We start from the raw sequence: 26,798 nt of genomic DNA on the forward strand, positions 1-26,798 counted from the left end.
CTATCTTTTTTAAAAAGTGGGTCAGGACACTTTTGGTACCTTCTCTTCATACACAGAAGACAACAGTTAACATATAGAATTGATGGTTGGGTTTAGGATTTCACATAATTTCCCATCATTCTTCAAGGCTTGAGACCAAGTCCTATGAGGAAAGGCTGAAGGAGCTGGATATGTTTAGCCTGGAGAGGAGATGACTGAAAGATGATATGATAACCATCTACTTGAAGGGCTGTCATATAGAGGATGGTACGGAGTTGTTTTCTGTTGCCCCAGAAGGTCGTACAAGAACCAACGTGTTGAAATTAAATCAAAAGATTTTTAGGCTAAACATTAGGAAGAACTCCCCGACAGTTAGAGTGGTTCCTCTGTGGAACAGGCTTCCTCGGGAGGTGATGGGCTCTCCTTCTTTGGAGGTTTTCAAACAGAGGCTAGATGGCCATCTGACAGCAATGTGGATTCTCTGAATTTAGGCAGATCATGAGAGGGAGGGCAGGAAGGGTTGCCTTGGTGCTTAGTTCTTGTGGCCCTTTCTCACATGACCAGGGAAATGCTGATCACCAGTTTGAGGTCAGGCAGCAATTTTTTCCCAGGCCAGTTTGGCCAAGGATCCTGGTGGTTTTTTGCCATCTTCTGGGCATGGAGCAGGGGTCACTGTGCGTGTGTGTGTGTGGGAAGGTATTAGTGAATTTCCTGCATTGTGCAGGGGGTTGGACTAGATGACTCTGGAGGTCCCTTCCGACTCTACGATTCTATGATTCTAGTTGCAGGTGGTTCATCCTAGCTGTTTGCCACTCAGCAGTCATATGTTCAGCTCCATACATCTGGCTTTTGATTTAGATCCCAGATGGCAGTAGGGCTGCCAAGTCTTGTTGAATCGTGGCGGGGGATCGTCATTCTTTACAGGAGCTCTGCCGCGGGGGACGGCAATAGGCGTTGCACCGCCATCGCCAGGATGTGACGCTACACGTCGCTCTGGCAACGGGACTCCAAACAGCCCTGTTGCCAGAGCGACGCGTAGCGTCACATCCTGGCGATGGCGGTGCAACGCCTGTTGCCGTCCCCCATGGCAGAGCTCCTGTAAAGAATGACGATCCCCCACCACGATTCAATGAGACTTGGCAGCCCTAGATGGCAGAGAGGTAACAGCTGGTGTGATTAAAGTGAAGAAGTTCGGTTAACTTTAGCCTCAGCCCACCTGGAACCTAGAACTATAAATCTAAGCAAGGCCTATGGCTACTATGATATGATTGTTTAGGGAACTAACAGAGAATCCATTTAAACAAACTACAGGAAACAATTTACAGCACGCAAACTCACAAATGTTTAGCTAACTTAGGTTCACCTGGAACTTAAACAGTAACTGTAAGACAAATTTGGGAGCCTAAGATGACCACTCAAGTAAGAGTACCAACCTCAAAATAAGGCCTTGAGTTCTCCTGGATTTACAAATTTTCTCCAGACCACAGAGATAAATTACCTTGGAAGAAATGACATCTTTGGAGAGTGGAATCTATAGTATACCACAGAGTCTAGGAGAAACAGAAGTCTTAGAGTGGCTTCAGAGGATGCCCTAGTACTTCACAGATCAGAGAGGCTCTTAGGGAATACTATGGAGACTAAGAGAAACTGTTTAAACACTAAGAGAAACTATAAGACCACTAAAGGCTGGTTTGGTGTTGAGAGAATATTGGCTGGTGCCTTCCTATTGGCCTTTAGGGTAGATTTTTCTCCTTAATTCTCAAAAAACCGGAGGAGGATTTTTGAGAGTTTTTTTTAAAGGTTGTGTGGAAGACAGCTAGATAGCAGGCAGTTACACCAGCAGAAATTTTTAGGATCAAAGAGTGAGTATAACATTCAGAACAAAAGTTGCATATGAAGTAAAATGGGAGAAGTGGGCAGGGGGGAAATGGTATGAAGTAGGAAATTTAATTTAGACTCTCCCGTTCATTATGTAACCTCCCGCCAGGAGAATTCCCCCCGCGCGCTTGGATTTCATTTGCTTAGCCATTTGCCTCATCCTGTTATATGTAGGGATGCATCTGCCCCATTGTCATTCCTAACAATATACCTGTGGACCATGGCAACAGACCTGTAGTCTAATAAAGCATACGCTTCCCTGGAAACGTGTGTAGAGATTTACTTGCTGTTGAACCTGACACCCTCCAATCTCCGTAAATTTAACAGTCTGAAGTTGGCAATCCTGTACCGGAATGGTTAAGAAAAATCAACGGCTTGAAGCCTAGCTGAAAATAATTTGTTGTCATCAAAATAACCTTACCTCTGGAGCTCCTGGGCCTACATGGAGCCCCTAAAATGGCCTGTTATTTGTACATTGTCATTTTCTTACTTTTTAATCTGAGCAAGAACTGCCTATAGTTTGGTGTAGTGGTTAAGCGCGCGGACTCTAATCTGGGAGAACCGGGTTTGATTCCCCACTCCTCCACTTGCACCTGCTGATGTGACCTTGGGTCAGTCACAAGCTCTGGCACAGCTATCCTTGAAAAAGAGCAGTTTGTGTCAGAGCTCTCTCAGCCCCACCCACCTCACAGGGTGTCTGTTGTGGGGAGGGGAAGGGAAAGGAGTTTGTAAGCCGCTCTGAGACTCCGAGTGAAGGGCAGGGTATAAATCCAATCTCTTCTTCTTCTTCTTCGTCTATATATGGTTCCCATTCGGGAAAGATGCACATCAAAATTCTTCATATACAATGGTCATTTACCATTTTCAACAAGCAGGTTTATCTATTTGTAACTGATTTCAGAATGGCCAAAAGTTCAAACTACATATGTACCAAAGTTAATTGCTGTCCAAGACTACTTCCAGGTCTTTACAGTCCTTGAGGGCAAAGGACTATCTGTGGTCTCTTTTCCATTTGCCCTAGCAGTTGAGAGGGAACACGGAAAAGTAACCCTTTGAAAGATGCCAAACCAGAGATGAACAATAAGAAGAGCAACAATAGAATACTACTTCCTTCCTTGTGAATTGACTTCAAGCCCCTTCAACTTGAAATGTTGGGAAGGCCTTTGCAGGCAGACCTGTCCTTCTTTTCAAACATGAAATGTAAGAGTCTCCCAACTGTTAGATTCTGAGGTATCTCACAAAGTAGAATCCGTGCTAAGACATAGTGGCTTGTATCCTATGAGATCTGTTTCCAGAGTAGACTTCATACAGAAGGATTTTTCTGCAACAAACCCCCTTCCCCAGCAGTTCATGGACCCCTGCCCCACCCCCTGGTGGTCAGGGGGAGAAATCAATGGAAATCCCTCCCCAAAGACAGTACCCTTAAGTCTTTGGAACCACTTGGTTTGATTAGGTGTGTTGTTTACATTATTATCATTACAATTTGGTATGGAATTAACATTGCTTTAGAACTGATTTCAATACCTTTCAAGTTCCTCTGGAGTTGTTCATAAATGTATCTTATTGTTTGCACTGTAGTTGGTGATGCCATAGTACTGGGATTGTGAAAAGTAACGTCAAGCACTCTGGCAAATCAGAGATTGAGCGATACATAAGAGAGAAGGATGTGGGAACAAGCAGCCCCAAACTAGCTTTTCAAAAGAACAGTAGCTAGTAAGGGCTACTGTTCCATAAGGGCTTCCATAATTTCAGGTTATATCAGTCCACATTTGTAACCCGTAATGTAGGGGAGGGATAATTCATCCTAGCAAACTGTTCCAGAGATAAGCAGATGATTGTGTCAATGCTCTAAAAAAACTACCTTGTAGCAAAAATCTTAATGGAATAAATCCTCAGTGTGAGCCTCACTAGAAACTTCATGCCCAGTCAACAGCAGCTTTAGAAGCAGGAGGTAATAGTGCTATTACTCAGCCAGCGGCTCACAGTGCAGTCCTATGCAGAATGACTCCAATGTGAGCCTAAATTTCTGGAGCATAGGATTGCACTGTTAGGCATGCAAATGTAACTGGATGTTTTTGAGCCTTGTGCAGACATTCTAAGCATATATGCCATTTTAGGCGTATTGTAACAGATTGTGCCTAATCGCTCCCTCTCCTCCCTGGGCCTAACCCCTTCCTGTTCAAGATGCTATCTATACATAGATCTATCCATGTACACCCCAATGTGCATGGGTTCTATATGCATAATTAGTACCCTCCATTCTTCCAGAATTTGAATTTCAGAATATGTGTGTATAGGCCCCTGTGTGGATGGGACTTTGAATGTGTGGTCAGGGCCAAGGGGGTTCAATCCAGCTCAACTACAGCCTTAAATATATCTTTTAGAGCTTTAGAAGGCTTAAGAGTTATATAATATGACAACAGAGCTATTTTGTAACCACAGAAACTCTGCTTTGGAAGTTTTATAAAGAACCAGCCAGACAAGAGAAATTAAATAAATAAGATGCATTATTTGTACAAAATAATTATATCAACAAGTTTTTTTTAGGGGGAGGAAAGCCGCCTCCTGTAATATTTGTCAACCCTAATAAACTTACAATGATGCTATCAACTAACAAAATATCAGACAAATATTTGAAATTACATTCATAGGCTGCAAGCCTTTGCACAGTTACAAATATGTAAATCTCAATGGGACTTACTGCAGGTGCTGTGTGCATGGTCATAGTCACGGTGTGCAAAGGGGGCAGTGTGGCCAAGTGCCCTTGGGTGCAACCCAGCACCTTAAAAATCAATGGCACTCTTGCTGATTTTGATAGGAAGTGGATGGCACTGTTTTGCTTTAATCCAGACATTCCTTGTAGGTGTGGGACCTCTGATGTCTACATAGAGCTCCTCTGGAGCTCTCTGCTTGCAACTGCTTTCCTATTCACTTAAATGCAGATGAACAGAAAAGGGATGTGCATGGGGAGGTTCCCTCTTCACTGAAGTGAACAGGTAAGATTGACAGCCCCATGCATGCATGCGTCTAAACACAGAGAGAACACTGGATCAGTGTTCTGAAATGACACAGTTATTTCATAACAAATATCAAAGAGGTGATCATCTAAAGGAGTTGAGCTATTCAAAAGCTGATACTCTCTTGAATATCTCATTGATTATTCTTCTAGAGACTGCCACCTTGTTATTATTAAGAACTCCATCATTTCTTCCATTTGTAACTACATGCTTAAGACCTCCCTCTGAAATGCTGCAATTTACTCTGTATTCATTGAAATGTAGTTAAGGTTAAACACAAGTGCTATTAAAAATAAGGGGGAGGGAATACATTATCATTGATATAACAAAAACACTCTAGGGAAAACACATAATAGCTCCCCCCCAAAATAGTTTCATCTGGACAAACATAATGTACAATTATTCATATTGCACTTTTTATACAAGAAATTCTAATAAATATACACAAAAAGATACATTTACATACATAGAACAACATTCTTTTTTTTAAATAAACGCTGCATTGATTCCTAGCAACACAATAGCTCAGAGACCCAAGTAAAGAGAGAGCTTATTTTCCACCAGACACACTCTGGAATGACCCAAAACTGGAGGCAATTTGATCTGATGGAGACCTTGCAAGAGACTCTCCAGGCTTTCTTAAAAATACACAGGTAATAATAAAAGCTGCAATTTATCAATACTATCTTCAGGACTTGCAACACATTTTATTACTGCAGCACCAGCTAGGAACCCCCTTGTGGGAGACACCTGAGCCAGAATCAAGCCCTTATACACAATTGCTGCTGAACTAAAGTCTGAGAACTGGAGGTTCCACCTACAAGCATTATGAGATCGTCAGATGCCTTCTTTATAGTCGAGGCTGTTACATCCATTGTACATCTGCTTGGGGGAGCTCAGAGCAGTCAGGTCAAGGCCACAGAAACCATTTCGGGAAAGAAATCAATTTTTTTTTCTCATGCCAGGACAGGTTTTTAGGTTTTGCAACCAAAACAATAAGATGTTATTGGTACAGCAACCTGGTTTCGGTTAATTGATAAAGACTCAACCATGACAAAGAGGCTAATTCCAGCCCCTTTCAGATGTCCTGTTTGGGGGTATCCAGCCATGCATAATGGGAGCTTGGGCTACTCACTGTTCTAGTGATATGCATTATTGCCACGTTGTCTGAAACAGGTACAACGTGCATTTACTGCTTCACTATGCACTGCATATTTTCTGCTTTAGTACATGTGGGTGCCTGTTTCAGAAGAAATGGTGACAGGATCAGGAGGACTGCAGCTAGCGAGCTATCCTTATATACGTGATTGGTAGGTTCTGGGTATGTAACATTTGCCCCCAGAAGTATCCCATTTGCCAAAAGGAAAAAGTGGATGAACAACTGACTGCTGTTAACTCAGGGGGGTGGAGAGTGGAGACCCTACTCACTCATAGTATAAAGATAGCGATTTGGGAATTTGTGTTCTTTCGTTATTGCAAAATATGTTTTAAATATTGTTTACACTGACTGGCTTAGTTCAAACATTGCACAAAAACATTGATCAATTAAAGCAACTATGGTCCCTGCCACACGGGGGGGGGGGGGAGGTCAGGGGGGACGGCAGCTTTATAAAGCCGCACCAAAAGAAACACGCGGCGGCGGGATCACATTGATCCCCTGAGCCGCGGCGCATTCCCTGCCCGCCAGGAACAGATGCTGGGGGAAGCCACGGTGGTGAAAGGGAGACTGCCGAACTGCGCATGTCTGAGCATGCGCAGTTCAGCCAGGAGCCGGGGATGTGCCGGCAGAAGGACGCACCGGCGATCCCATGGCCAGGCTTTGATGCAGCGTGCTGGAAAAACCACCTCGGTAGGTGGTTTATTTTTGCTGCGGCTTTTCGGGTGAAGGGCTGGATCGGGGACGGGTGCGCAACGCTTCCCAGATGTTGCAGTGGGATCGTGCCCGTTTGCTGCGCCCCCGATCCGTCCCTCTCCCGGCCCAAAACCGTTCGTGTGACCGGGGCCTATAGTTAGTGGGATCATCTAGACATAGCTAAGAATATGCTAAAACATTGTCTGGAACTATGTTCTGAAGCTGGTTTATTAACACAGTTGAGTCTTATATATGGTTTCATGTGACGTCTGAATGCAGATACCACGGTTTGTTCCCTGGCACTGCTGTCCCCAGCTGCAGAGTGAAGGTAATGTCGAGGTAAACCAGGATTTGACTTATCATCTGCAAGCTGAATCCTGGGTCTCACACACTAGCCAGAAATAAACCAGGGTCTTGCATTATGTCTGAACTAAGCCAATATTGTACTATTTCACATACACGCTCTTTCATCCTAGTAACCATTTTCATTAAAAAATTGTCAGCTGTTTAATAATTTGACAGCTGAGTTTCCATCAGCAGCCCCCTCAAGCTGGCTGTGTCACGATTTTGGAAGTAGGCTATTTCATGAGCCTCATCTTTACAGCTCTTTCTTCCTGTTTCGTCAATTGCACACATTCAGTGTTCATTAAGATTTTAAAAAAAAAGAAAACTCAGCCTTCAACTATGAGAGATGAAAATGAAAACAGGACATAGATATTAGTATAGGGAGATGGAGGAACATTTTTTATGATGTCTGTGCTGGTCTGAGTGCGCTCTTCAAATTGTTCCACAGATCTCCTTGGTAAACTTCTGGTTTGCTTCTCAGAGCGCTACAAACTCACTTTTGAATAAATTAGCTTGCTGCCTTCTGAGAAGCAAGCTGCTCCTGAGTACAGGAAGCGGCAGGCCGTAACGGAGCAGAAAAATATGGCTAAAACTTATAGTGTACAAAGTTTACCAAGCAGCAGCTTACCACTGGATGTTCATAATCACTTTGTTTGTAGCATCCTGTCAGGCAGTGAGGAGAATTTTACCAGTCCTCTCCCTCCCCTGCTTCCTTGGATTTCTGATTGCATGAGGTTATATGGTAAAATTCTCTTCGCCTTGTAGATAACTGAGTGCTGGCAAGCATGTCATGGCAAGTTACCATGTGATAAATGGCTGTTTGCATTAACATTGTGTTAAAATGCATGCCAGAGCCAAATGCAGGACGAATCCATGGTTTGGTTTAGTTATTTCCTTTCCCCCTTAATTCCCCTCCCTCCCCCTTGTGTGCACATAGGTATGAACTCTCACTCTGGTTCACAAACTGGCAATCTTGGTCTGGCATTCAGAGGGCCCCATTAGCTCAGCATATTCTTCCTGTCCATCCTGATGTCTTCTAGGGCATGCTAGTCTCGGTGCTCTCTCTTTCTCTCTCGGTCTCCGCCCTCTCAATGAGCTGCAACTTGCCGCGTTTCTGTCTCCCAACCTCAACCGAAGGGAGACTGTGTCGAGTTCTTTACAAAAACAACAACTCAGTTAAAAGGTTGGTTTAAAAAAATGGGGGTGGGGAGAAAGGAGAGGGAAAATAAATAAATAAAAATGGGAAATGAGGCCATTCTATTCCAATTTTTCTTTTTCTCAAGGAGCCCTTCTGATAACAAGGCAGCGCAAGGCTGGTGGGTGCCAAATTCATCCTAGTGTTCGCTGCCCTTCTTCATGCTTTTCCACACGTCCCACAGCAGCGTGATTTGAACTGCGTGAGCTGGCAGAGCTGCAGCTGCTTCACCTTCTCACAGTACCTGGTGGTGTCTCTGCACTCAACTGGGAAAAGGGGGAAGAGAACAATTGTTTTTTTTAAAAAAATGGAAAGTTGAACTCTTTTCGTTTTGGATCTTATTTTCTGGCTGGTTTTAGGGCTGGCACATTTCTTTGCCTTCTTCCTCTCCCATCAGTCTTGTTTTATTACAGCTCCATTATTCTGGCCAATCTGTCACAGCCCTACCTGTGAATGATCATGGAGAGGACGGAATGCAGGATCACGTATCAGGCCGGGTTTCCCTGACTACCACTTGGACCATAGGGTTATGATCCGTTTTTGACGACACAAAAGAGGATGATGAACGCTGCCCAGGACCTGCCAGGAGATCATGTACTGGATAGATTTGGAAGGAGAATTGGGTGGTTGCTCTGCTGAACTCTGTTCTCACCATCAGATGTTGAAGCAGAAGAGCCCAGCGCAATAAAAACAGGTACAGCAGTCATTTGAAGGAGCTACAGGTTCTCTGTGTGGGGCAGGCAAGACAGCTTCTTTTACAGTCACAGCTATGGGAATGGGAGAAAGAATAGCCTCAAAGAACAAGGACTCTACCAGCAGAAGACTGAATCTTCAGGAAATCAAAACCTTCTTCAGGAAAACCTAAGTGTCTCAACATATTTTGAGACACAAATAATTGGGGTTACCCTACCGCAATAGTATCTGCTGATTACTCTTCCATAAAGGATAAATGCAGAACTTCATTTACCATGACAATCTGTTGTGCTTTGTGTGAAAGAGATAATGTCTTCATAATGACTTGCCAACTGGTGAGAGAATTTTATTGCGCATAACCTGATCAGAACTCTAGGGAAGCAGTGGAATGGTAAAATTAGATGCATATCAAATATGCTACCTGTACAGGCCCACCTCTGTAGGGTGAACTAGCCCAAAGTATTTGTGTATTCAGAGAACAGCTTTCCCCGGCGATTGTAGTGCTAAACTGGAAGCCAGATGTGCATATATATATGAAGGTATTTCTGCTAAAACACACACATGAAGGCTTGGCTCTATGGTGTCACCCTCAGTTTTTTGGGGGCAGGGGAAGGAACGGGCAGCAACCAGCCCTTTAGACTGGAAATTCTGCATGCCTTGGCAGCTGTCGGGCTCACTGTTCAGTGTACGTAACTCTGGGTGTGAAGTTACCCTTATTTACTTTTTTGAATTCAGCTCTACACGTCCAGTGGACTGTTACCTTACGACTTCTTCTATTTCTACAGCTCAAGTCCTTGAAGGACTTTGTTCCGTGCTAATTCCATATAGATATTCACTCTGGTTTCCTTTGTTTTCATCCCAGTTATGGAATGTATAATTTCTAAATTTAGGGTGCAGCTAGAGGGCAGCAAAAAGTGTAGCTGGGATGTCCATCAAAGACAAAGTAATTCCTAGCAAAGGGGCTTGAGGCAACTGGCACTTGTTAAGTGCTACCTTCACTGTGCAACGTCTGTTGATCTTGCTGCATTGTTCCAACAAGAAGCAAACACAATACAAAGAGCATAAGAACTCCCTTTCTGGATCAGACCAAGCACTGTGTCTAACAGTGGCCAAGGTAGATCAGAATGGCCAGCAACAGTGTTCCCTGATGGTTTGCCCCTCCCTCTGGCAATCAGAAGTACACTGCTTCTAATCATGGCACCTCTGTTTGGCTTGTGTTGGCTCCTCCTTGTTAACAGATTCATGAATTTGGTTACACCATCTAAGTTCCCAGCCATCACCACACACTTTTGGTATATTCATTAAGAACTTGAGATCAGCACAGCCACCATCTGGCTTGTGGGTGTCACCTATGCTGATTCAGCATGCTGTTTAATTGCTACCATTACTGGGGGAAGCAGTTGTCTCAAAAATGCACTGTTGGCAGGGAGCTGAAATCTCAGTGCTTGGGGAACCTGGCAACAAACACTGAGTTTCCTCCAGCAAGAATAACAGGCTGTCATTTTTGAACATTTATGCAGTGCACGGGATCAGCGGATCTGAGAACTATCGCTCCATCGACAGCGGATGGTGCTCCCCATCCCGTTCCCCTTAGAAGACGTACTGTTTTCACATGGGGTGATGTTGCAGCGCTGCCAGTTAGCAGGTCTTGGTCTCCAGGAACATAAGTGCTCTTGCACAGGTTTGTTGGTGTGAACACGCACACACTCCACTCGTCTTGACTGGAAGCCATAGTTCCCACAGGTAGCTGTACACAGTGTCCACAAACTGACCCTCCAGTGTACACTGCAAACATCTGTCCAGCAGTTCTGTATGCTTAATGGCCTTTTGATAAAAGAAAAAAAAAGCATTAAATAATACATGCAGATTTTTTTTTTTAAAAAACAGCACCTTTATATGTTATTTATTTATTTATTTAACTTCTAGCCCACCCTCTCCCACAAGCAGGCTCAGGGTGGGTTGCAACAAGCAACAATACACAATACAATATTTAAAATCACATAATTAAAACCCAATTTACAATAAGATCAATTACTATATCTAGCAGTACAATTGAAGGCAGCCATTCAACTACTCTATCTCCTTCTGCTCCATATAACTTCCCTAGTGTCGTAGGTGGCTGGTAATTGATACTGGGGAAACAGGCAGACAGCAGACAATACAGATTGAAGGCAATAGATGTTAACAGCAATTACAGGGGAGGCCTATGTAAATGGATGCCTCAACCATGGGCCAGGCAGTCTGTCTTGCAGGCCCTGCAGAATTGCATTAGGTCCTGCGAGGCCTGGATCTCAGGAGGGAGAGTGTTCCACGAGGCTGGAGCCAGAGCCAAGAAGGTTCTGGTTGAGGCTAAGTGGACATCTTTAGGACCAGGGATCTCCAGTAGATTTTGATCCACTGAGCGCAATGTTCTACGAGGGACATATCGGGAGAGACCTGAAGGTATGTTGGTATGTTGGTCCCAGACCACACAGGGCTTTGAAGGTTAGAACCAAGACCTTGAACTGGACCCAGTATTCAACTGGCAACCAGTGCAGCCAACAGAGCACTGGTTGTAAATGTGCTCTCATTGGTGTTCCAGTAAGAACACATGTCGCTGCATTCTGGACGAGTTGAAGTTTCTGGATCAGTCTCAAGGGTAGCTGTGCATAGAGTGAGTTACAGTAATCCAGGCTGGAGGTGACCATTGCATGGCTAAGTTGGGGGGGGGGAGAGAGATAGGGGGCCAGCTACATGATCTGGCAAAGATAGCCTGGATGGAATCCAGAATGAAACAGATCCAGGATTGAGGAGTCATACAGGAAACCAGCCAATGAGTGCAGAGGGGGCTCAAGGAAACACATCCAAACCAACCAGGTACAGCTAAGGACAATGTCAGAAATGACTGCTTTGCCTCCCTCTTGAACCTGCTTTTCATTTGACTCACATTTCCATGGAAGTATTAAGTCTACTGACTGGATTAGTACTCATGAGTAGATACAGGAGAATCAGAATGATAAATAAGAGCACCCTTTCTCAAACTGGGGCACTCCTATCTGGCTAATTTGAAACAGAGCCCTCTCAGTTTTCTAGGAGTTATGGCAGGTACTCTCCACCTCAGGGGAAGGGGATGGAACTGGCTTTGGCCCTCTTACAAAGCATACACACATTGAGCCCCCCCCCCCAGTTACCAGATCATCTCAGAACACTAGCCTAGACAAAACACTGACTGGGAGGGACAGTTGCACTATTACTTCTGGTGCAAAACTGGCAGTAACATCATCACATTGTAGGATTTAGATGAAGAATGTTTGCCCTGACATGATGACATTACTTCTGGTTTTGCAGCTATTGAGTGACTGGTTCCTGAAATTGTGGGACTTCTTTTTACAGGACAAAGTTTCCACTAGCATCCTACGATCCGAAAACCAACCTGTTCCTGACAATCTTCAAGAAAAATGGATGCCCCTCTTGGAAGCCTCAGCAGCACATAAAATCGACACCTCCCTGTTTGCCCTGCATAAACACCAGGACTTGCTTTCCTATTTTTAACTGTTTTTTATATTTAATAAAAAATTAAAAACAAAACAAAACAAAAAAACTTCTGGTTTTGCAACAGAAGCGACAGTGTACATTGGCATGATACTGGCGAGCCCTCTGGTCCCGTCCCCCCCCGAAGCCTGTGAAGTAACAGCAGGGAACAGAGGCTGATGCAGGAGATGTCCTGCTATAGCGCCTCCCCCCCACACACACTTTTCCTTCACCAGGACTTCCATTATCTTGTGGGTGGGTGTTTTAGGAAAGGGAGTACAGCTGAACTCTCATTCTGCTACAGCTTTTGACAGGAAGTGGATTTCCATCTTTTTGTGTAAGATGAGGTCCTTGTTCTCTGGCTTGTCTCAGATTTTTCTGCATCAGCTTATGAAACTACACCTAATAAACCCTTTCCACCATCACAGGGCTATTTCCAGTGTAATGGTTGACAAATTCGATCTGAACGTTGTGGTCAATATCCGGGGCCTCAGCTCATCAGTTCATGGGTGGTGGCGAGGAGCAGACTGTGTATCTTTATACACTGCCATCTGAAGACATAAAGTCCATATTCTAAAATTACCTAAGTGCACCACTAGGTTTTCTTCTTTGAATACTGATTCCTACTGGTTCCTGCTCACAGTCTTTTTCTAGCAAAATCAGCTTCGCTATTATAACATGTACAAGTGGGGCCCCCACAAGACTTGCACGGGGAAATCACATCTCCCATCCTTCCCTAACCCGCTGAATCCTGGCATGGCTCCCTTCCAATATCACCTCCCCTCAGAGCCTGATGCAGATCCAGGCCTCCGCAGCCACTTCCAGGCCCGGCCATAGTGGTGTCAGTGTCCCGGAGCCACGCTGGTACTTGAGTGGCTCCTGGATGCTGCTGCTGTGGCCAGGCCTAGAGCAGATCCTGGATACCACCATGGATGAGCCCAGAGTGGTTCTCAGGGCCCACCACCACCGTGCCCTCAGGACAGAGAAGGAAAGTCTTTATGTGCGCAGACAATGCTATTGATTTGGGGGATTTGACCCCCGCCATGATTTTTTTTTAGTTTCAGATTTTTCTGCAAACATGAAGGGTCCCCCAAGTTTGCAGAAGTATCTATTTTTTTTCATGTGGCTCTGGTTCACGGATTTAGATATTCGCAGATGGGGCCACACTTCACTGCTAGAATACATGATGTACTTCTCTGTGGCAGGAAAAGATGCTACTTCTTTTTGTGTGTGAACAAAGTCACATCTTACCTTTGCAGGCAACTGTTCATGGTCATTAACAATTAAAATTGATAAAGAAAACATAGATAGTGTCCAAATTCAGAATACAAACACCATTGGGTCAGAACTGAAGATTAAGGCATCACTGGACTTTACCTTGGAAGGGAGCCACACTGGTCAGCAGATACAGATATTCCATCCCTGGTCTGACAGAAAACTTGTCTGTGCTGTACTGACAGTCTTGATCCAACACATGGCCCATTACACTGTTAATGAAGAAAACCAGACACTTAGTAGAACAAATCTATAAAGGTATAGTGAAGTGAGATCTACAAATATTCAAGGAAAAATTCACTTGGTATGGGAAAACAAGACTAGTACTGAATACAGATATCTCTGTATAAATATTATTGTGCCCCACCACCATGCCAAATGTAACCCATCAGCCATGAAAACCTTCATAGGCTTGATAAACCTGTATTTATCATCTGCCCAGGTCTGCAGAAACGGGGTTTCTTAAGTACCTGGCCAGCAAAAATACATGGCTGGAACATGCGTTTCACTAAATAAAAAGGTGTATTGCTTGCAAATGAGATGCTCTTAGTGTTTTGCTGCAGACTTGGCAGATCAAGCATTAACTTTGAGGAAACCAGCCATCTTGGTGTGTTTCAGCAAAACCAATAGACTCCTGTAGCACCTCAAGGTCTGATGAATGCACTGTTGACAAAAAAAAAATCCAAAGGCTAGAAAAAAGCTGATGCTGCAGTGAAAGGCCACAATACGCTTGTGAGTCTTTAATATGCTAAAGACTTTAAAATGTGTTTGTATTTGGGACCAACAAAAAGCTCACTTTCTCTTTCGCACACACACATCCTCTGCCTGAAGCTTGTGATCCTCACAGGAGATTGCACTCTATCCCCCGCTGGTGGACATTTTACAACTCATCATTATCATAATTTACAGGAGAGTAGTTAATAAGACAGAACCGGGGTAGACTTGTTTCCGTTAAAAATGGGTAATTGAAAAGTATGAGACAATTAAATGTAAAGTCCTGGAAATGTAACAACTGTAGCATATCAGCTCCTCGTAAAGAGAGAGGACATTTCAACAGGAATAAATCTGTCAGTTGTTTTTTAGGATTTAATCCCTCCCTCAGTTCACTGTAAGATGTTACGAGTGAACAGTGCTTGGTTTCAATAATCCTGAGCTGCTTCAGTGGAACCAGGAAGGAAAAGTGGATCATTAAGATAAAAGATATTACTGGGAACTAAGTAGTGAGAATATGGTGAAGTGCTTATCTACAAATATTCAAGGAAAAATTCAGTTGGTATGGGAAGACAAGAGTAGTACTGAATACAGATGTCTCTGTGTAAGTTCCTTTATTGCTTTAGATTTTCACCAAATAAAACTTACCTCAGTGACTTTAGTGTTGACATAGTAAAACATCACTTATCCAATGTTCCCTCTAAGGTGTGGAGTCTTGTGAGCAAAAATTCTACTTTTTGAGCTACTGGTATTAAAGTTGTGAGCGAATGATTTGGCTACTGCATAAATTAATTTGCTCTGGAGACATCTTTCCTGAGCTAAGAGGAAAATGTGTGAGCCAGAGGCTAAAAAACTGTGAGCTAGCCCACACTAACTCAGCTTAGAGGGAACAGTGCACTTATCTGGACCAATTTGTACCTTGCTTTTGATAGACATGTTGGGTTGGATCTGTCCCACATAGCTTTTGTGAAAAACAGATGCAATCATTCCCAGCTTGTCTCTTTTAAAAGGCGGTCCCTGCCATCTTTTTTACACTGGTTAGGTCCAACACAGTATATGTACACTGGGGCCACTATCCAAAGAGGTGCTTTAGGCATGCCAAGAGGCAGCAGCTTCCCTAAAGGTACTTCTCACAACACCCCCTTGCCCCCATACCCTGTCATAAATGGTGTCTCCTGGATTTCAAAATAGTTGTCCATAGTGTCAAATGTTTTAACCACAAATATAAAGAAACCTCTGAATCATTCCAAGATTGCATGAAATTCTCATCTCCAGGCCGACTTCTATATTCAGAATTAAAAGATAGGAGACAGGAGTGGAGGAAAGGTCATTTTTTGGGGGGAGGGACTAAGAAAATCTTATTTTCACTGCACTTTTGGGAAAAGTTATGATTGAACTTGGCCAATAAGAACCTGATGTCCCCCTGAGAGAACTGTATGATACAATAGTAAAACATTACTGATCCATAGCCAGTAATCTGTTCTTAATTGTAATCAGAATAATCAATTTGTAGAGCCAGTTGGGAATGTGGCTGTATAGGTTTACACAGAGCTCAAGATACCCCCCTCCTCTAGTTGGAGAAATATTTTATTAGAAAGCCAAAAGGTCAGTTGATGAATTCAAGCAACTTTTGATAACCCAGCCTGGATATGACATCATGGTATGATATAAACCAAAAGCTACCTGTGAAGGAACTGGAAGACAGCATGCATTACGTAAACCTTACCTGAAATTCCAGAGAAAGTACAAATTGGACAATTTGCTTATGTCTTTTTGAGGAAAGATGAGATCCTTACTAATGCATGCAGCATGATAATTCAATCAAAGCTTGAGTGAACATTTTCCAAAATACACAAAAGCAGGAACCCCCCCATACAGTCATAATCAGCTAACTGAAAGCAAGAAATCTAATTTTCCTGGAAAGCAGTGGATACTAGGCAATGGTCCAACCAACGAATGTTCTTCAGAACAAACTGTGTTGCCACATTGTGGTGGTCATCTCTGGGTGATGGACAGGTCTTTAAATAAAGGAATTAATTGTCTTCCTAATTCCATCAGGAATTATAGCATGGGTGATCTGCCCCAGGATCAATGCTATCAGGAAACGGGGTTTCCCCCTGGCTTCCTCACAGCATTATGAGGCCGTGCACTTCCCTGAGTTTCCCTGGCCTTTCTCCAACCTTTCTCAAAACTGTTTCAAAGTTTTGGGAAGATACCAGCAGAACGTGGGTAGCTGCCACGTGGGTAGGAAAATCTGGGTTTTCCCACCCCAATAGCAGCCATTTTCCCTGACACTGTCCCCGTGGCAATGATTCTTTAAGATATCTGGCACTAGAATATCATTATATCAACATACATAACACACGTAACAAGTTTTCTGAACTTCCAGCTTTCATTTTGTTCAAAAAGTAACTCTCTAGGTCCTTCCTTTGTGGAAATATAAGGAAAAAAGGCATATCTTTACAACAGAAGGGGCCAGAGATTTATTTTTTAAAACATGAAGGCTAGGAATTTCAGAACCTGTTATACCTACTGTTATAATGTTATATTGATTATACTGATATAACAATGTTCTAGTGCCACTGGAAAAAATTGCCCTGAGAGCCCAGGGGAGGGGGCTGCTGCTGGAGGACTGGGGCAGGGGAACGGCAGAGAAATCTGCCACGTGGAAGCTAAGGGTGTGCATTCGGCAGAAGCTGAGCTGAATATATACCCAAATAAAGACTTAGCATTATTCAGGCATATATTCAGTTGAATGTGATTCTCCAATGTGTATTTGGCAGCCAAATATAGAAACCCGAATATATTCAGGATTCCCGAATCTATTCAGCTCCATTATAACTATGGGACCATTGTAGTCAATGGCAAATCTCTCCTAGGGTATATTCAGGGGCCTGAGGGGAAGGGAGTTTGAGGTAGAGGCACCAAATTTGCAGTTTAGCTGCTAGAACCTCCCCCCCCCCCAAAGAACCCCAAAGTCACAAAAAGATTGGACCAGGGGGTTCAATTATAGGGGCACCCAAAAGGGTGCTCCCATCCCAACATTGTTTCCAATGGTGGGAAAAATAGCACAACAAGACCAGCAGAGAAGAGATTCTGCCAGAGAATCTCTACAGTAGAAAGTAAAAGTTTTTTGGGGGAGGGGGTATTGTTTGCTAGGCCAGCAGCAGAACTAGTGCAGTGTACCCAGCAGAACCAGTGCCACTGTGGACTGGACTAAGGTCAAATGAGAGAATCTCTGAAGTACACACTGAGGGGTGGCATTTCTGCAAGGACAGCAGAAACAGTACACCATACTAGTGGCCAGCAGTAGAACCCAACCAGTGCCACCCTATTCGTGTCCAGAGGCAGAACCCATCCTACTATTGCCTGGCAGCAGTAACCTGTGCCATTGTAGCAAAGGTACACCCCACAGATCTGATGTCAAGCACAGCCACAGAATCACAGTCCAAATGAGGGGGAGGGGGTTGCAAGGACAGCTGAAGCAGTGCAATAGTGCCCATCAACACAACCCAGCGCCAGTGTGGCTGTGCCAAGAAAGCCAAAGAGGGTGCCCCCATCCCACCATCGTTTCCAATAGTGGGAAATACAGCACAAGCAGCCCAGCAGATTCTCCCAGTGAATCTCTGCAGTAGAAAGTATGTGTGGGGCTAAAAGTTAAACAGATGGATTTACCTTCTCTTCCTTGCTATTTCCCATCATTTCTTCCTCTTTTCCACCATTTGCCTGGTTTCCATGGCAATAGCGGAAGGGGGATCTGCATTGCATTTGCCAATGGTATTGCACTGCAGGCTTGCAACTTTGCAAGGCTGTTGCTGAAGTCCAGCAACTACCTTGCTTTCCCCGCCCCTCCACCTCACTTGGATTGTGGTGCTTTTAAAAATCTGCACAGCCTATAAAATCCCCAGTGGCCAAACAGAAGCTTCGCCTCGCCCTACCCACTTTCTAAAAACTCTTGGTAGGCATCAGGAAGGTGTCAGAGGGCGCCATGTTGCCCATGGTGCCCTGGCATAGAACTTAACTAAATATATAATAAAACTGAGACTAATTTGTTCTTTCAACAAAAGCATTGGAAGTCATCAAAAAGCCAATTTATATTGAGCTTTTCAATGTGTAAGACATATGAACATCTTTATTTTGCTTGTCATCACAACAAGCCTGAGAGGCGAGTGACTATGATCCTCATTTTACAGATCGCTATCCAGCACTGAGAGACCATGGCTCACACAAGTCCATTCTGTACAGAAACCTCCTCTGTTCGTACTTTGTTGCTGGGCCTCCTTGTTACCGCAGAAGACTGGAGGCTGTGCGTTCTTACCTGTCCCCAAGCAGAAGTGGCCCATTCCACACACAGCTGTCTGTTACAGCTCTGGGTATCTACAGGGCGCTTGGCAACCTGAGCACAGGCATCATTGGACATAGGGACCGAGTTGCCTGTAGCTGTCAGTTTCTGGCATGTCACCCGCCGGTTTTGGATGCCTCCACCGCAGCTTTGCGTACAGTGAGACCAGGATGTCACCATCCATCTACATGAGGAAGGAGAAGAATGTTGAGGAAGAATTATGGGCAGAGAACCAAGAGAGAGTTACAGCGATGTTCCAAAATTATACATCTCTTCTCCCCCCCCCCCATTTTTCACTCACCTTAATGCTATTTCTAATGAGGACTCTTTACTTGTACAAGAGGCCCAAAAGACTGATAAAATTCAGCATCAGTTGGAGTATTTAGCCATACATTCACAGCATACATTCACAGCACACGTGGAATTCAGCCACTACGTAATTCAACCACCATTTCAAGGCTTTTATCAGGGTGGCAGGCTTTTAAAATACAATCTATGATGTTCTTTAGACTGCACTATGAGAAATATCTATGCAGCGCTTCCCCTAGCCTTAAAACCAGCAAAACAGATTTTTTTTTTTAATATGATGACAGTGGAAGTTCAACTGGAACTAATGGGTAAGAGTCAATTTGTTCCCTTGGCACCAGCTTGCTCTTGATGCTGGAGAATGGATGTTGCATCTTCACTCCATGCAGAATCCTAAAGGATGTTTTGTCCTCCTTTGCCAGAAGGTTTTGGAAACTATCATGGCAAACAACAACTTCAGGGATGCTGGAAGATCTCCTTGGTACATATAGTTTGCATTCCAGAAGCACAAATAAATTTCCTGGCTGACATCAGAAATCCCCCCCCCCTTTTGTCCCTTTTTCAGACTTAGATTCCTGGCTGCCATCCTCCTCCTCCCAATCTGAGACTGAACAGGAAACTCCCACAGGCCAACATTCCATCTCATCTATGCCTTTCCTTGCTCTGAACTGGCTGCTCTTATGAGCCAGATTTCATTTTCTGGATTCTGATTTTTTTTTTCTGGCAATCACAGAAGATGAGTATTCCAAATTTCAGTTTCCTAGCTGTTCTAGAAATATCTCAGCAATTTTGGTAACCGGTCCAGGTCTGCGATTATTTTCCCTGATGACTCAAAAACAAAAACAAATGCAGCGGCTGATGCTACAATCCGAACAAAGGGGTGCAGGGGGAGAGGGGCTCCTTAACGCTTTCCCCTTATTTTGTTTTCCTGCTAAAAAATTGCCTCCTCCAGCCCGATTTTATTTCTGCTAGGGAAAAAATCATGGGTCTTTATGTTTCCTCCCCCCTCAGCATACATAGTCTCGACCGACTTATGGCCATTGTCTTTTTCTGCAGAATCTTCCTTGGTGGTCTCCCTTCCAAATACTGACCCTGCTTAGCTTCTGAGATCTGACAAGATCAGACGGTGCTATGTCACCTTCCCTCCCTCTCTTTCAACACAGGTGATGATTTTTGGCACAAAAATTGTGTGTGTGTGTGTGTGGGGGGGAAGAGATGCAGCTCCTTCCTTGCCCCCAGATGCAGCTTTCCCAGAAAAATTGTTTTATTTAAAAAATATTAGGAGGTGGTGGTTAATCATGGAAAGTAGAGTTCTGTTTTTAGATAGGCAGGCCTTTTGAAAAGTATTATGAGTGCAAACCCACGCAGATTTGCTTAAAGGCCTTAGGCTACAGTCATTCTGCGTAGAATTGCTCTGCAAATCAGGGAAGGACACCCAAAACTAGACACTGAGGAAGTTAAAAGCTTTTTGGTTTCTTTCTTCTCAGGTAACACTGTGAAACTCTAGATGAAATCGAGATGCACCTGATCTAATAGATTTTTGGAACCCCCCAGATTCAGTTACAATCTCTGCAATGAACAGTCCTCAAGCACTGCAGTTACTAAAACATTTTGAAGCGATACTAAGACTTTGTGCAGAAAACAGTGCATCCCTGCTAGCCTTTGGATGCTCTGAACAAGCCAGGCCCTTCATGCTCAGGTAGCCCATCGCAAATTGCTGGCTGTTCTTGCCTCTTGTTAGAATGTTGTGAAGGAGCACACCCTTTGATGGATACAAATCACCGCTACATGTGAGTGAGTAATCTTTGGGCAACAATAATCCTGCACATTCCAGAAAAGCTGGCACAAATGGGCTGGAAGCCAAACTGGCCGAGGTGGCCTGCTAATTCAGTGGTGTGATGTCTGTCTGGAAGATGATGGGAGGAAGTGAAAGGTTCCATGGGAGAATTCTGGTCAAGCCGGAAACTCTGGACAGCTCAGCCTCATGTTTCTTTTCACGATTTATATGCCCCAAGCAAGGGGAGGAAATCCCAATGTGTTCCCCAAAGAGTAATCCTGTTTCTGTTTCTTAATTACTTGATGGAATGGGCAAAAAAGGCGCTTGCAAACTCGGCAGGTCGAGCAGAAGCAGCTGATATTTGTTTTCACTCTTCTGCTGCCAATCAAGATCTCACAAAACACTGTGGAAAGAAATTAGGGAAAGGAAAGGAAACCCCCCCCCCCCACCTCTTTGTATCATACTGTTTGGAAAGGTCAGATCCACAGCTTTTCTGCCCCTTGTAAATTTCAGCCTTGCATTTTCAACCTCTTTCTGCCTCCGGACATCCACATTTCATCAGTTTCTTGGGAGTCAGGAAAGCAGCATGGGCGGCGCTGCAGCTTAGGAAGGGGCTCATGTGCATAAATCATTCCTGTAGAAGTATTCCCATCAGCAAGTCAGGCTGTTGCGGATATTAATGAGCATGTTTCATATTTCACTAACTCTCCTGCTCCCAGCTGTTCCTTACGGTTCAGCTGGCCATCCAGAAATTCTTTGCCTAACGGAGAGGTGTGCAAAGCATTATGGAAAAGTAATAAAATGGGAGACATTTCCATGGTGGCCACTCCATGGTAATCATGACAGTTCCTTAACTCACAGCTTGGCTACTCCTATTGTCAGAAAACACCAGGAGGATGACATTTGGAGGTCACTCGTGCGTGCAAATGTGGATGCGTAGCAATTTTGCTTCGTGCAAACCATTGGTCTCATTGTGCATTTTTTCCAGAGTGGGCGGCTGAGATGCAAACTGTCCCCAGTTAACAGGTCTAGGAATCGTTACAGACAAGGCTGCAGAACACGGAGCACGGCCTGCATAATAGCTTAGTTATGAAACCCTTGGCCATTACAAGGCAAAGCACACAAAGACATGGTCCAGACTTGACTTCTGAGTACTGCAGAGACCCACAACTTCCGTTTTTCTAAAAAAGCAAAATCCTAGCCCTCATGATAGCAAAACAGAATATTTGTCTGCCGTTCACTTTGTATTTATTCAGATTTGGGACTGAGGTTTAATATTGAGCACGTGCAGTCGCAGATTTAATACCTGGGTTTTCACACCCTGTTGGTCACAAGAAATTCAGGGACAGCTGAAGACTGATTTACCTGATTTTTTTTCCCCTTTGGTGTTTGCAAATGAAAATTTTAAATGGCCCAATTGTCTTTCAGTTTACTAAAGATCCCCCATCTGATTTCCTAGGAGGGATTCTTAACTCACCACAGGTAACTGGTGAATGGCTTTTACGGTTCTGCAACACAATCTGCATTTTAGCGCAACTGTGTTTTGATCAGCCCATTCTTAGACAGACAGTGATACAAACAATCTGAAGTACCATTACATTACGGAGATGATTTGATAGCTATTTCACATTTCAGTGGAAGAACAAACCTTGAAGGGCAGTCTCTTCTGTTACAAGCAATGGGTTGCAGGTTTGGTTTGGGCTTCTCCAGGCAATGGGATATGTTGACTTGGGTTCCACCCAGTAAGCATCTCAGCTGGTGATGCTGTATTCCCTTGTTACCACAAGAGGCCGAACAGGGTGATATCTTGTCCACGGACCACCAGTAATCTGTTGCAGTAACGCGACATTGATGTTAAAATATGTAAAATTGACAACTGGTGTTTATTAATGCTGCTAGAACTGTAGCCAGGCCAATGAAAAGTAACTAGCTGACAAAAATTGTTACTAAATTTGTATCCCAACATATACCATGCAATCTGTTTATAGCACATCAATGGCCTGGAAGAAAAGAATAAAAGAAAAGAAAACTCCCCAAACACAACCAAATACTAAAAATATAACTGCCAGGAGGCAATTTCAGCTCTTCAGTCTCTTCTCAATTTTATAAATTTCATCTCATTTACCCTTAGTTAATTTTTATCAACCAAAATGATCCAGCAACTATCCTTGCAATTAAGGTTGGCTTGCCAAGCCTATCATAAGCCTTTGGTCACAAGGAAAATAACCCTCCCTTATTTCTCACTTCAGTGGCCCTTCTATGTATCATTTCCAATATTATGATATGTATTTCTCAGTATATATCATAACCATCTCATGACACAACCAGGTGATTCTCTAGGCTATGGCTCAGTGGTAGACACGTGCTTTGCACGCAGAAGGTTTCAGGTACAACCAATGGAATCTCCAGCTAAGGCATCTCTGGCAGCAGGAGTTGGGATGGAACCTTTTCTGCTTGAGACCTTGGAGAGCTACCACCAGGCCAGGCACAGAATACTGAACTAGATGGATAAATGGTCTGCCTCACTATAAGGCAGTTTCCTATGTTCAACTGCTTACTCTCCCACTACTTTTCCACCCTTGCTCCTTCACTATGAATGAAAAACAATAGAAAAATAATCAGAGTGTTCCAGCAGAGGTGGGCTGAGATTCTAGGACACAGAGCATAGTTGGACATAAAAAGGTAAAGGTTCCCTTGCTCGAAAGCCAGTCGAATCCGACTCTACGGTTGTGGTGCTCATCTCCGTTTCCAAGCCGAAGAGCCAGCGCTGTCTGAAGACGTTTCCGTGGTCATGTGGCCGGCATGACTAAACACCAAGGCGCACGGAACGCTGTTACCTTCCCACCGAAGTGGTACCTATTTATCTACTTGCAATTTCTTGCTTTCGAACTGCTAGGTTGGCAGGAGCTGGAACTAGAGACGGGAGCTCACTCCATCATGCGGCAACCCGGGTCTCGAACTGCTGAACTACTGAACTTCCACAGCCTGCAGTTCAGCGTCTTAACCACTTGAGCCACCGCAGCTCCTATAGTTGGACATATCCCTGTGCTATTTCCAAGTCACCAAGTAAATCAATCTTTTTATGTTACAGGACTAATTTGTAAGAGTATTCCCTAAGGGCATTCACAACACAGGAAATACTCCTTTTGGGGTACTGTACATGTAAACTTCAAAATGTATACCATATTTGCATATGACAGGTATTCCATGCTCACATCAGTGCACCTCTGTCAAGAATAGAACTGTAGAGATGGTTAAATATTTCAACAGTCTTTTGCAAAGGTATCTTTAATATGAAATGTTAATTAGTTAAATTAATGAGAGCCAGCTTGGTGTAGTAGTTAGGAACATGGACTCTAATCTGGGAGAACAAGGTTTGATTCCCCACTCCTCCACATGCAGCTGCTGGTGTGACCTTGGGCCAGTCATAAGTCCTTTCAGAGCTGTTCTCTCACAGACAGTTCTCAGGAGAGCTCTCTCAGCCCCACCTACCTCACGGGGCGTCTGTTGTGGGACGGGAAGGGAAAGGAGTGTAAGCCACTCTGGGTAGTGAAGGGAGGGATATAAATCCAATCTCTTCTTCTTAAAAATAAGCCAGGTTTACAGGCACATAATTTGATGTATCTGGGCTTACAAGTGCCAGTGAATTGTGCCCAGTTCTTCACTCTTTTTGGAGCCAACATGGACACTGTTGATAAAATCCATGTCCTTTTATTCAGATAATTCATGACTTCTACCCCACATCTAATTTGCTAGGTCTGAGCTTTAAACGCTGTCATTTACATCACCATGCCAGTCTTTGAAATCCATTCCAAAAGTAAAGAGCTACCATATTTACCTTGAACTACCAAGGAGGTTTTTTGTATGAGCAAGCCTGCCTCATTTTGAGCCCTGCAGCTGATTTCGCCCTGATAAGCGTTGCTAATGTTCAGTAGTTGAAGAATCTGACCAGCTGCAAGCACACGGTGGGGCCTACTGATGGGTTGGCCATCATGTAACCAAGTGATGTTAGGGGTCGGTTGACCATCCACTGGGCAACCTGAAAAATAAGACAGAGACATCTGTCAGATCCCAGTCAATTGGGGTATCTAGCCATACATTCACATTAGGAAAAATAATAGTAGACAAACTAAAGATGATAATTTTGTGTTGACTTCTCTTCCTCTGGTGAAAGTTTCTTGGGAATATGCCACCATGTGCTCAGGCTGATCCCATCTTAATAAAGGGTACTTTCAAAAGGATTTGGTTATCCACAATGATGAATCTGCATATACAGTGTCCAAGTAGTGGCCACTGACAATCATTTTGTATGGTAATGGTCGTGCCTTATCGGAGCTATTACATGGGCAAGCTTTGAGAACCTCCATTTCAGAGCTACCTGAAGCCAGGAATCTGCCATGTAGGTATAAAAACTATGCATGTGCTTGGATGTATCCACCTGGTAAACAGCTCAACCATGTTTCACCCCCTGCGTGACTCACCAAAATACAGAAATATTTTGACAGTCTCTGCACAGGACTGTAACAGTTGACTTGATCTGAAATCTTACGTTATTTGGGATGCATCAGAAAGAAAATGTCACCACGAAAGAATAATTGGGAAAACTGCAGCAACCTTCCCTCCCATTATTATTTATAAACTCAACCACTGTGTTGTAGTGGTTAGAGTGTTGGAATAGGATACCCACATTCGAATCCCCACTTTGCCATGGAAGCTCGTTGGGTGACCTTGGACCGGTCACTCTTTCTCAGCCTAACCTAACTCACAGGCTTGCTGTTGTTGTGAAGATACAATGAAGGAGGAGAGAATTTTGTTGTAAGATGCTTTAGGTCCCCTTCATGGAGAGAGACATCCTGAAATAGTTAAATACTTTTATGACACCCCCCCTATTAAGGGTTTTACCTTCTGTTGAACATGAATGAAATATTAAATCCCATTTAGGGATTCAGGGTTTCAGTGTTACGGAAACTTAGTTACTGAAGCATATTCTAGTGTTCACAGTATCTGTCAGTACAGGTCTTTCCTTTCAACTGGATCCTTTGGATATTATGTATCCAAACACTGAGACAGTCTCCATAATAAAAGCAATACTCAGTTTGGTGGGTTTTAATGTGTTTCAGCCTTGCTTCTGATCCCCCCCCCCCATACTTAAATAACATCACAAATGCCAGTGGACCATTTCTATTTCACAGACTTTGAGCAAGAAACACAACTGACAGATAATAAGACAGCAGTAGACCAGGGCTAAGGTACTGAAGACTGGTTCTTTCATAGGTTGCTGGAATTACAGAGAGGTCCTGGTTCCCAGGCTTTTGCAATCTATTAATTTCCAAATGATGGATATCCTTCCTGACATCACTAAATTATAAAATAAAATTTAAAAATAAAAATCACAACTAAAATAACTCAATACAGTAAAACAGCAGCAATCAAACCCATCATTAGTATTTTAAAACATCATCCAGTAAAACCAGCAGTATAAAATCAGCATAAAAGCAGGGAGAGAACATGGCAAAGAGATCAAATGTAGTTTGAGCTTGGCTCTCAAGTATCAGTAATGCAAGTGCTAGGTGATCTTTCAGGGAGAGGGCATTCCTTACGTGGGTCATCTCCCTTGAGAAGGTCCTTTCTCTAGACAGTTCTCACAATGGAGGGAAGTAAGCAGTAGCGTCCCACAAGGATCGATATTGGGGTGGGTACTATTTAATTTGTTCATAAATGATTGAGAACTAGGGGTGAATGACTGTTAAGAGCTCCAGGAGGATCTGCACAGATTGGGTGAATGGGTGACAATGTGGCAAATGAAGTTCAGTGTTGGCCCAGCGTTCAGTAAGGAGATGTGCATTGGGACAAGAATCCAGACTTCAAGTATAGGCTAATGGGGTCTGAACTTGCTGAGAGACAGAGAGACAAAGATC

The 26,798-nt window shown here is 43.7% G+C and overlaps 1 protein-coding gene across 1 annotated transcript in view; it reads right to left on the bottom strand.

The window, feature by feature from the left end:
• Nucleotides 1–8,327: 8,327 nt before the first annotated feature.
• Nucleotides 8,328–26,798, bottom strand: part of ADAMTSL1 (ADAMTS like 1) — a gene marked incomplete at its 5' end in the record, with an annotated part of 302,880 nt that continues 284,409 nt past the window's right edge. Inside the window, 6 exons of the mRNA XM_015427776.1 lie at nucleotides 8,328–8,532; nucleotides 10,563–10,783; nucleotides 13,847–13,956; nucleotides 18,774–18,981; nucleotides 22,529–22,709; nucleotides 24,719–24,919. Of these exons, the coding sequence (XP_015283262.1) occupies nucleotides 8,426–8,532; nucleotides 10,563–10,783; nucleotides 13,847–13,956; nucleotides 18,774–18,981; nucleotides 22,529–22,709; nucleotides 24,719–24,919 (1,028 nt within the window). The remainder of the gene's footprint in view (nucleotides 8,533–10,562; nucleotides 10,784–13,846; nucleotides 13,957–18,773; nucleotides 18,982–22,528; nucleotides 22,710–24,718; nucleotides 24,920–26,798) is intronic.

The sequence above is a fragment of the Gekko japonicus genome, unplaced genomic scaffold, assembly GCF_001447785.1.
Source record: "Gekko japonicus isolate JY-2015 unplaced genomic scaffold, Gekko_japonicus_V1.1 scaffold487, whole genome shotgun sequence".
Taxonomy (NCBI): Eukaryota; Metazoa; Chordata; class Lepidosauria; order Squamata; family Gekkonidae; genus Gekko; species Gekko japonicus.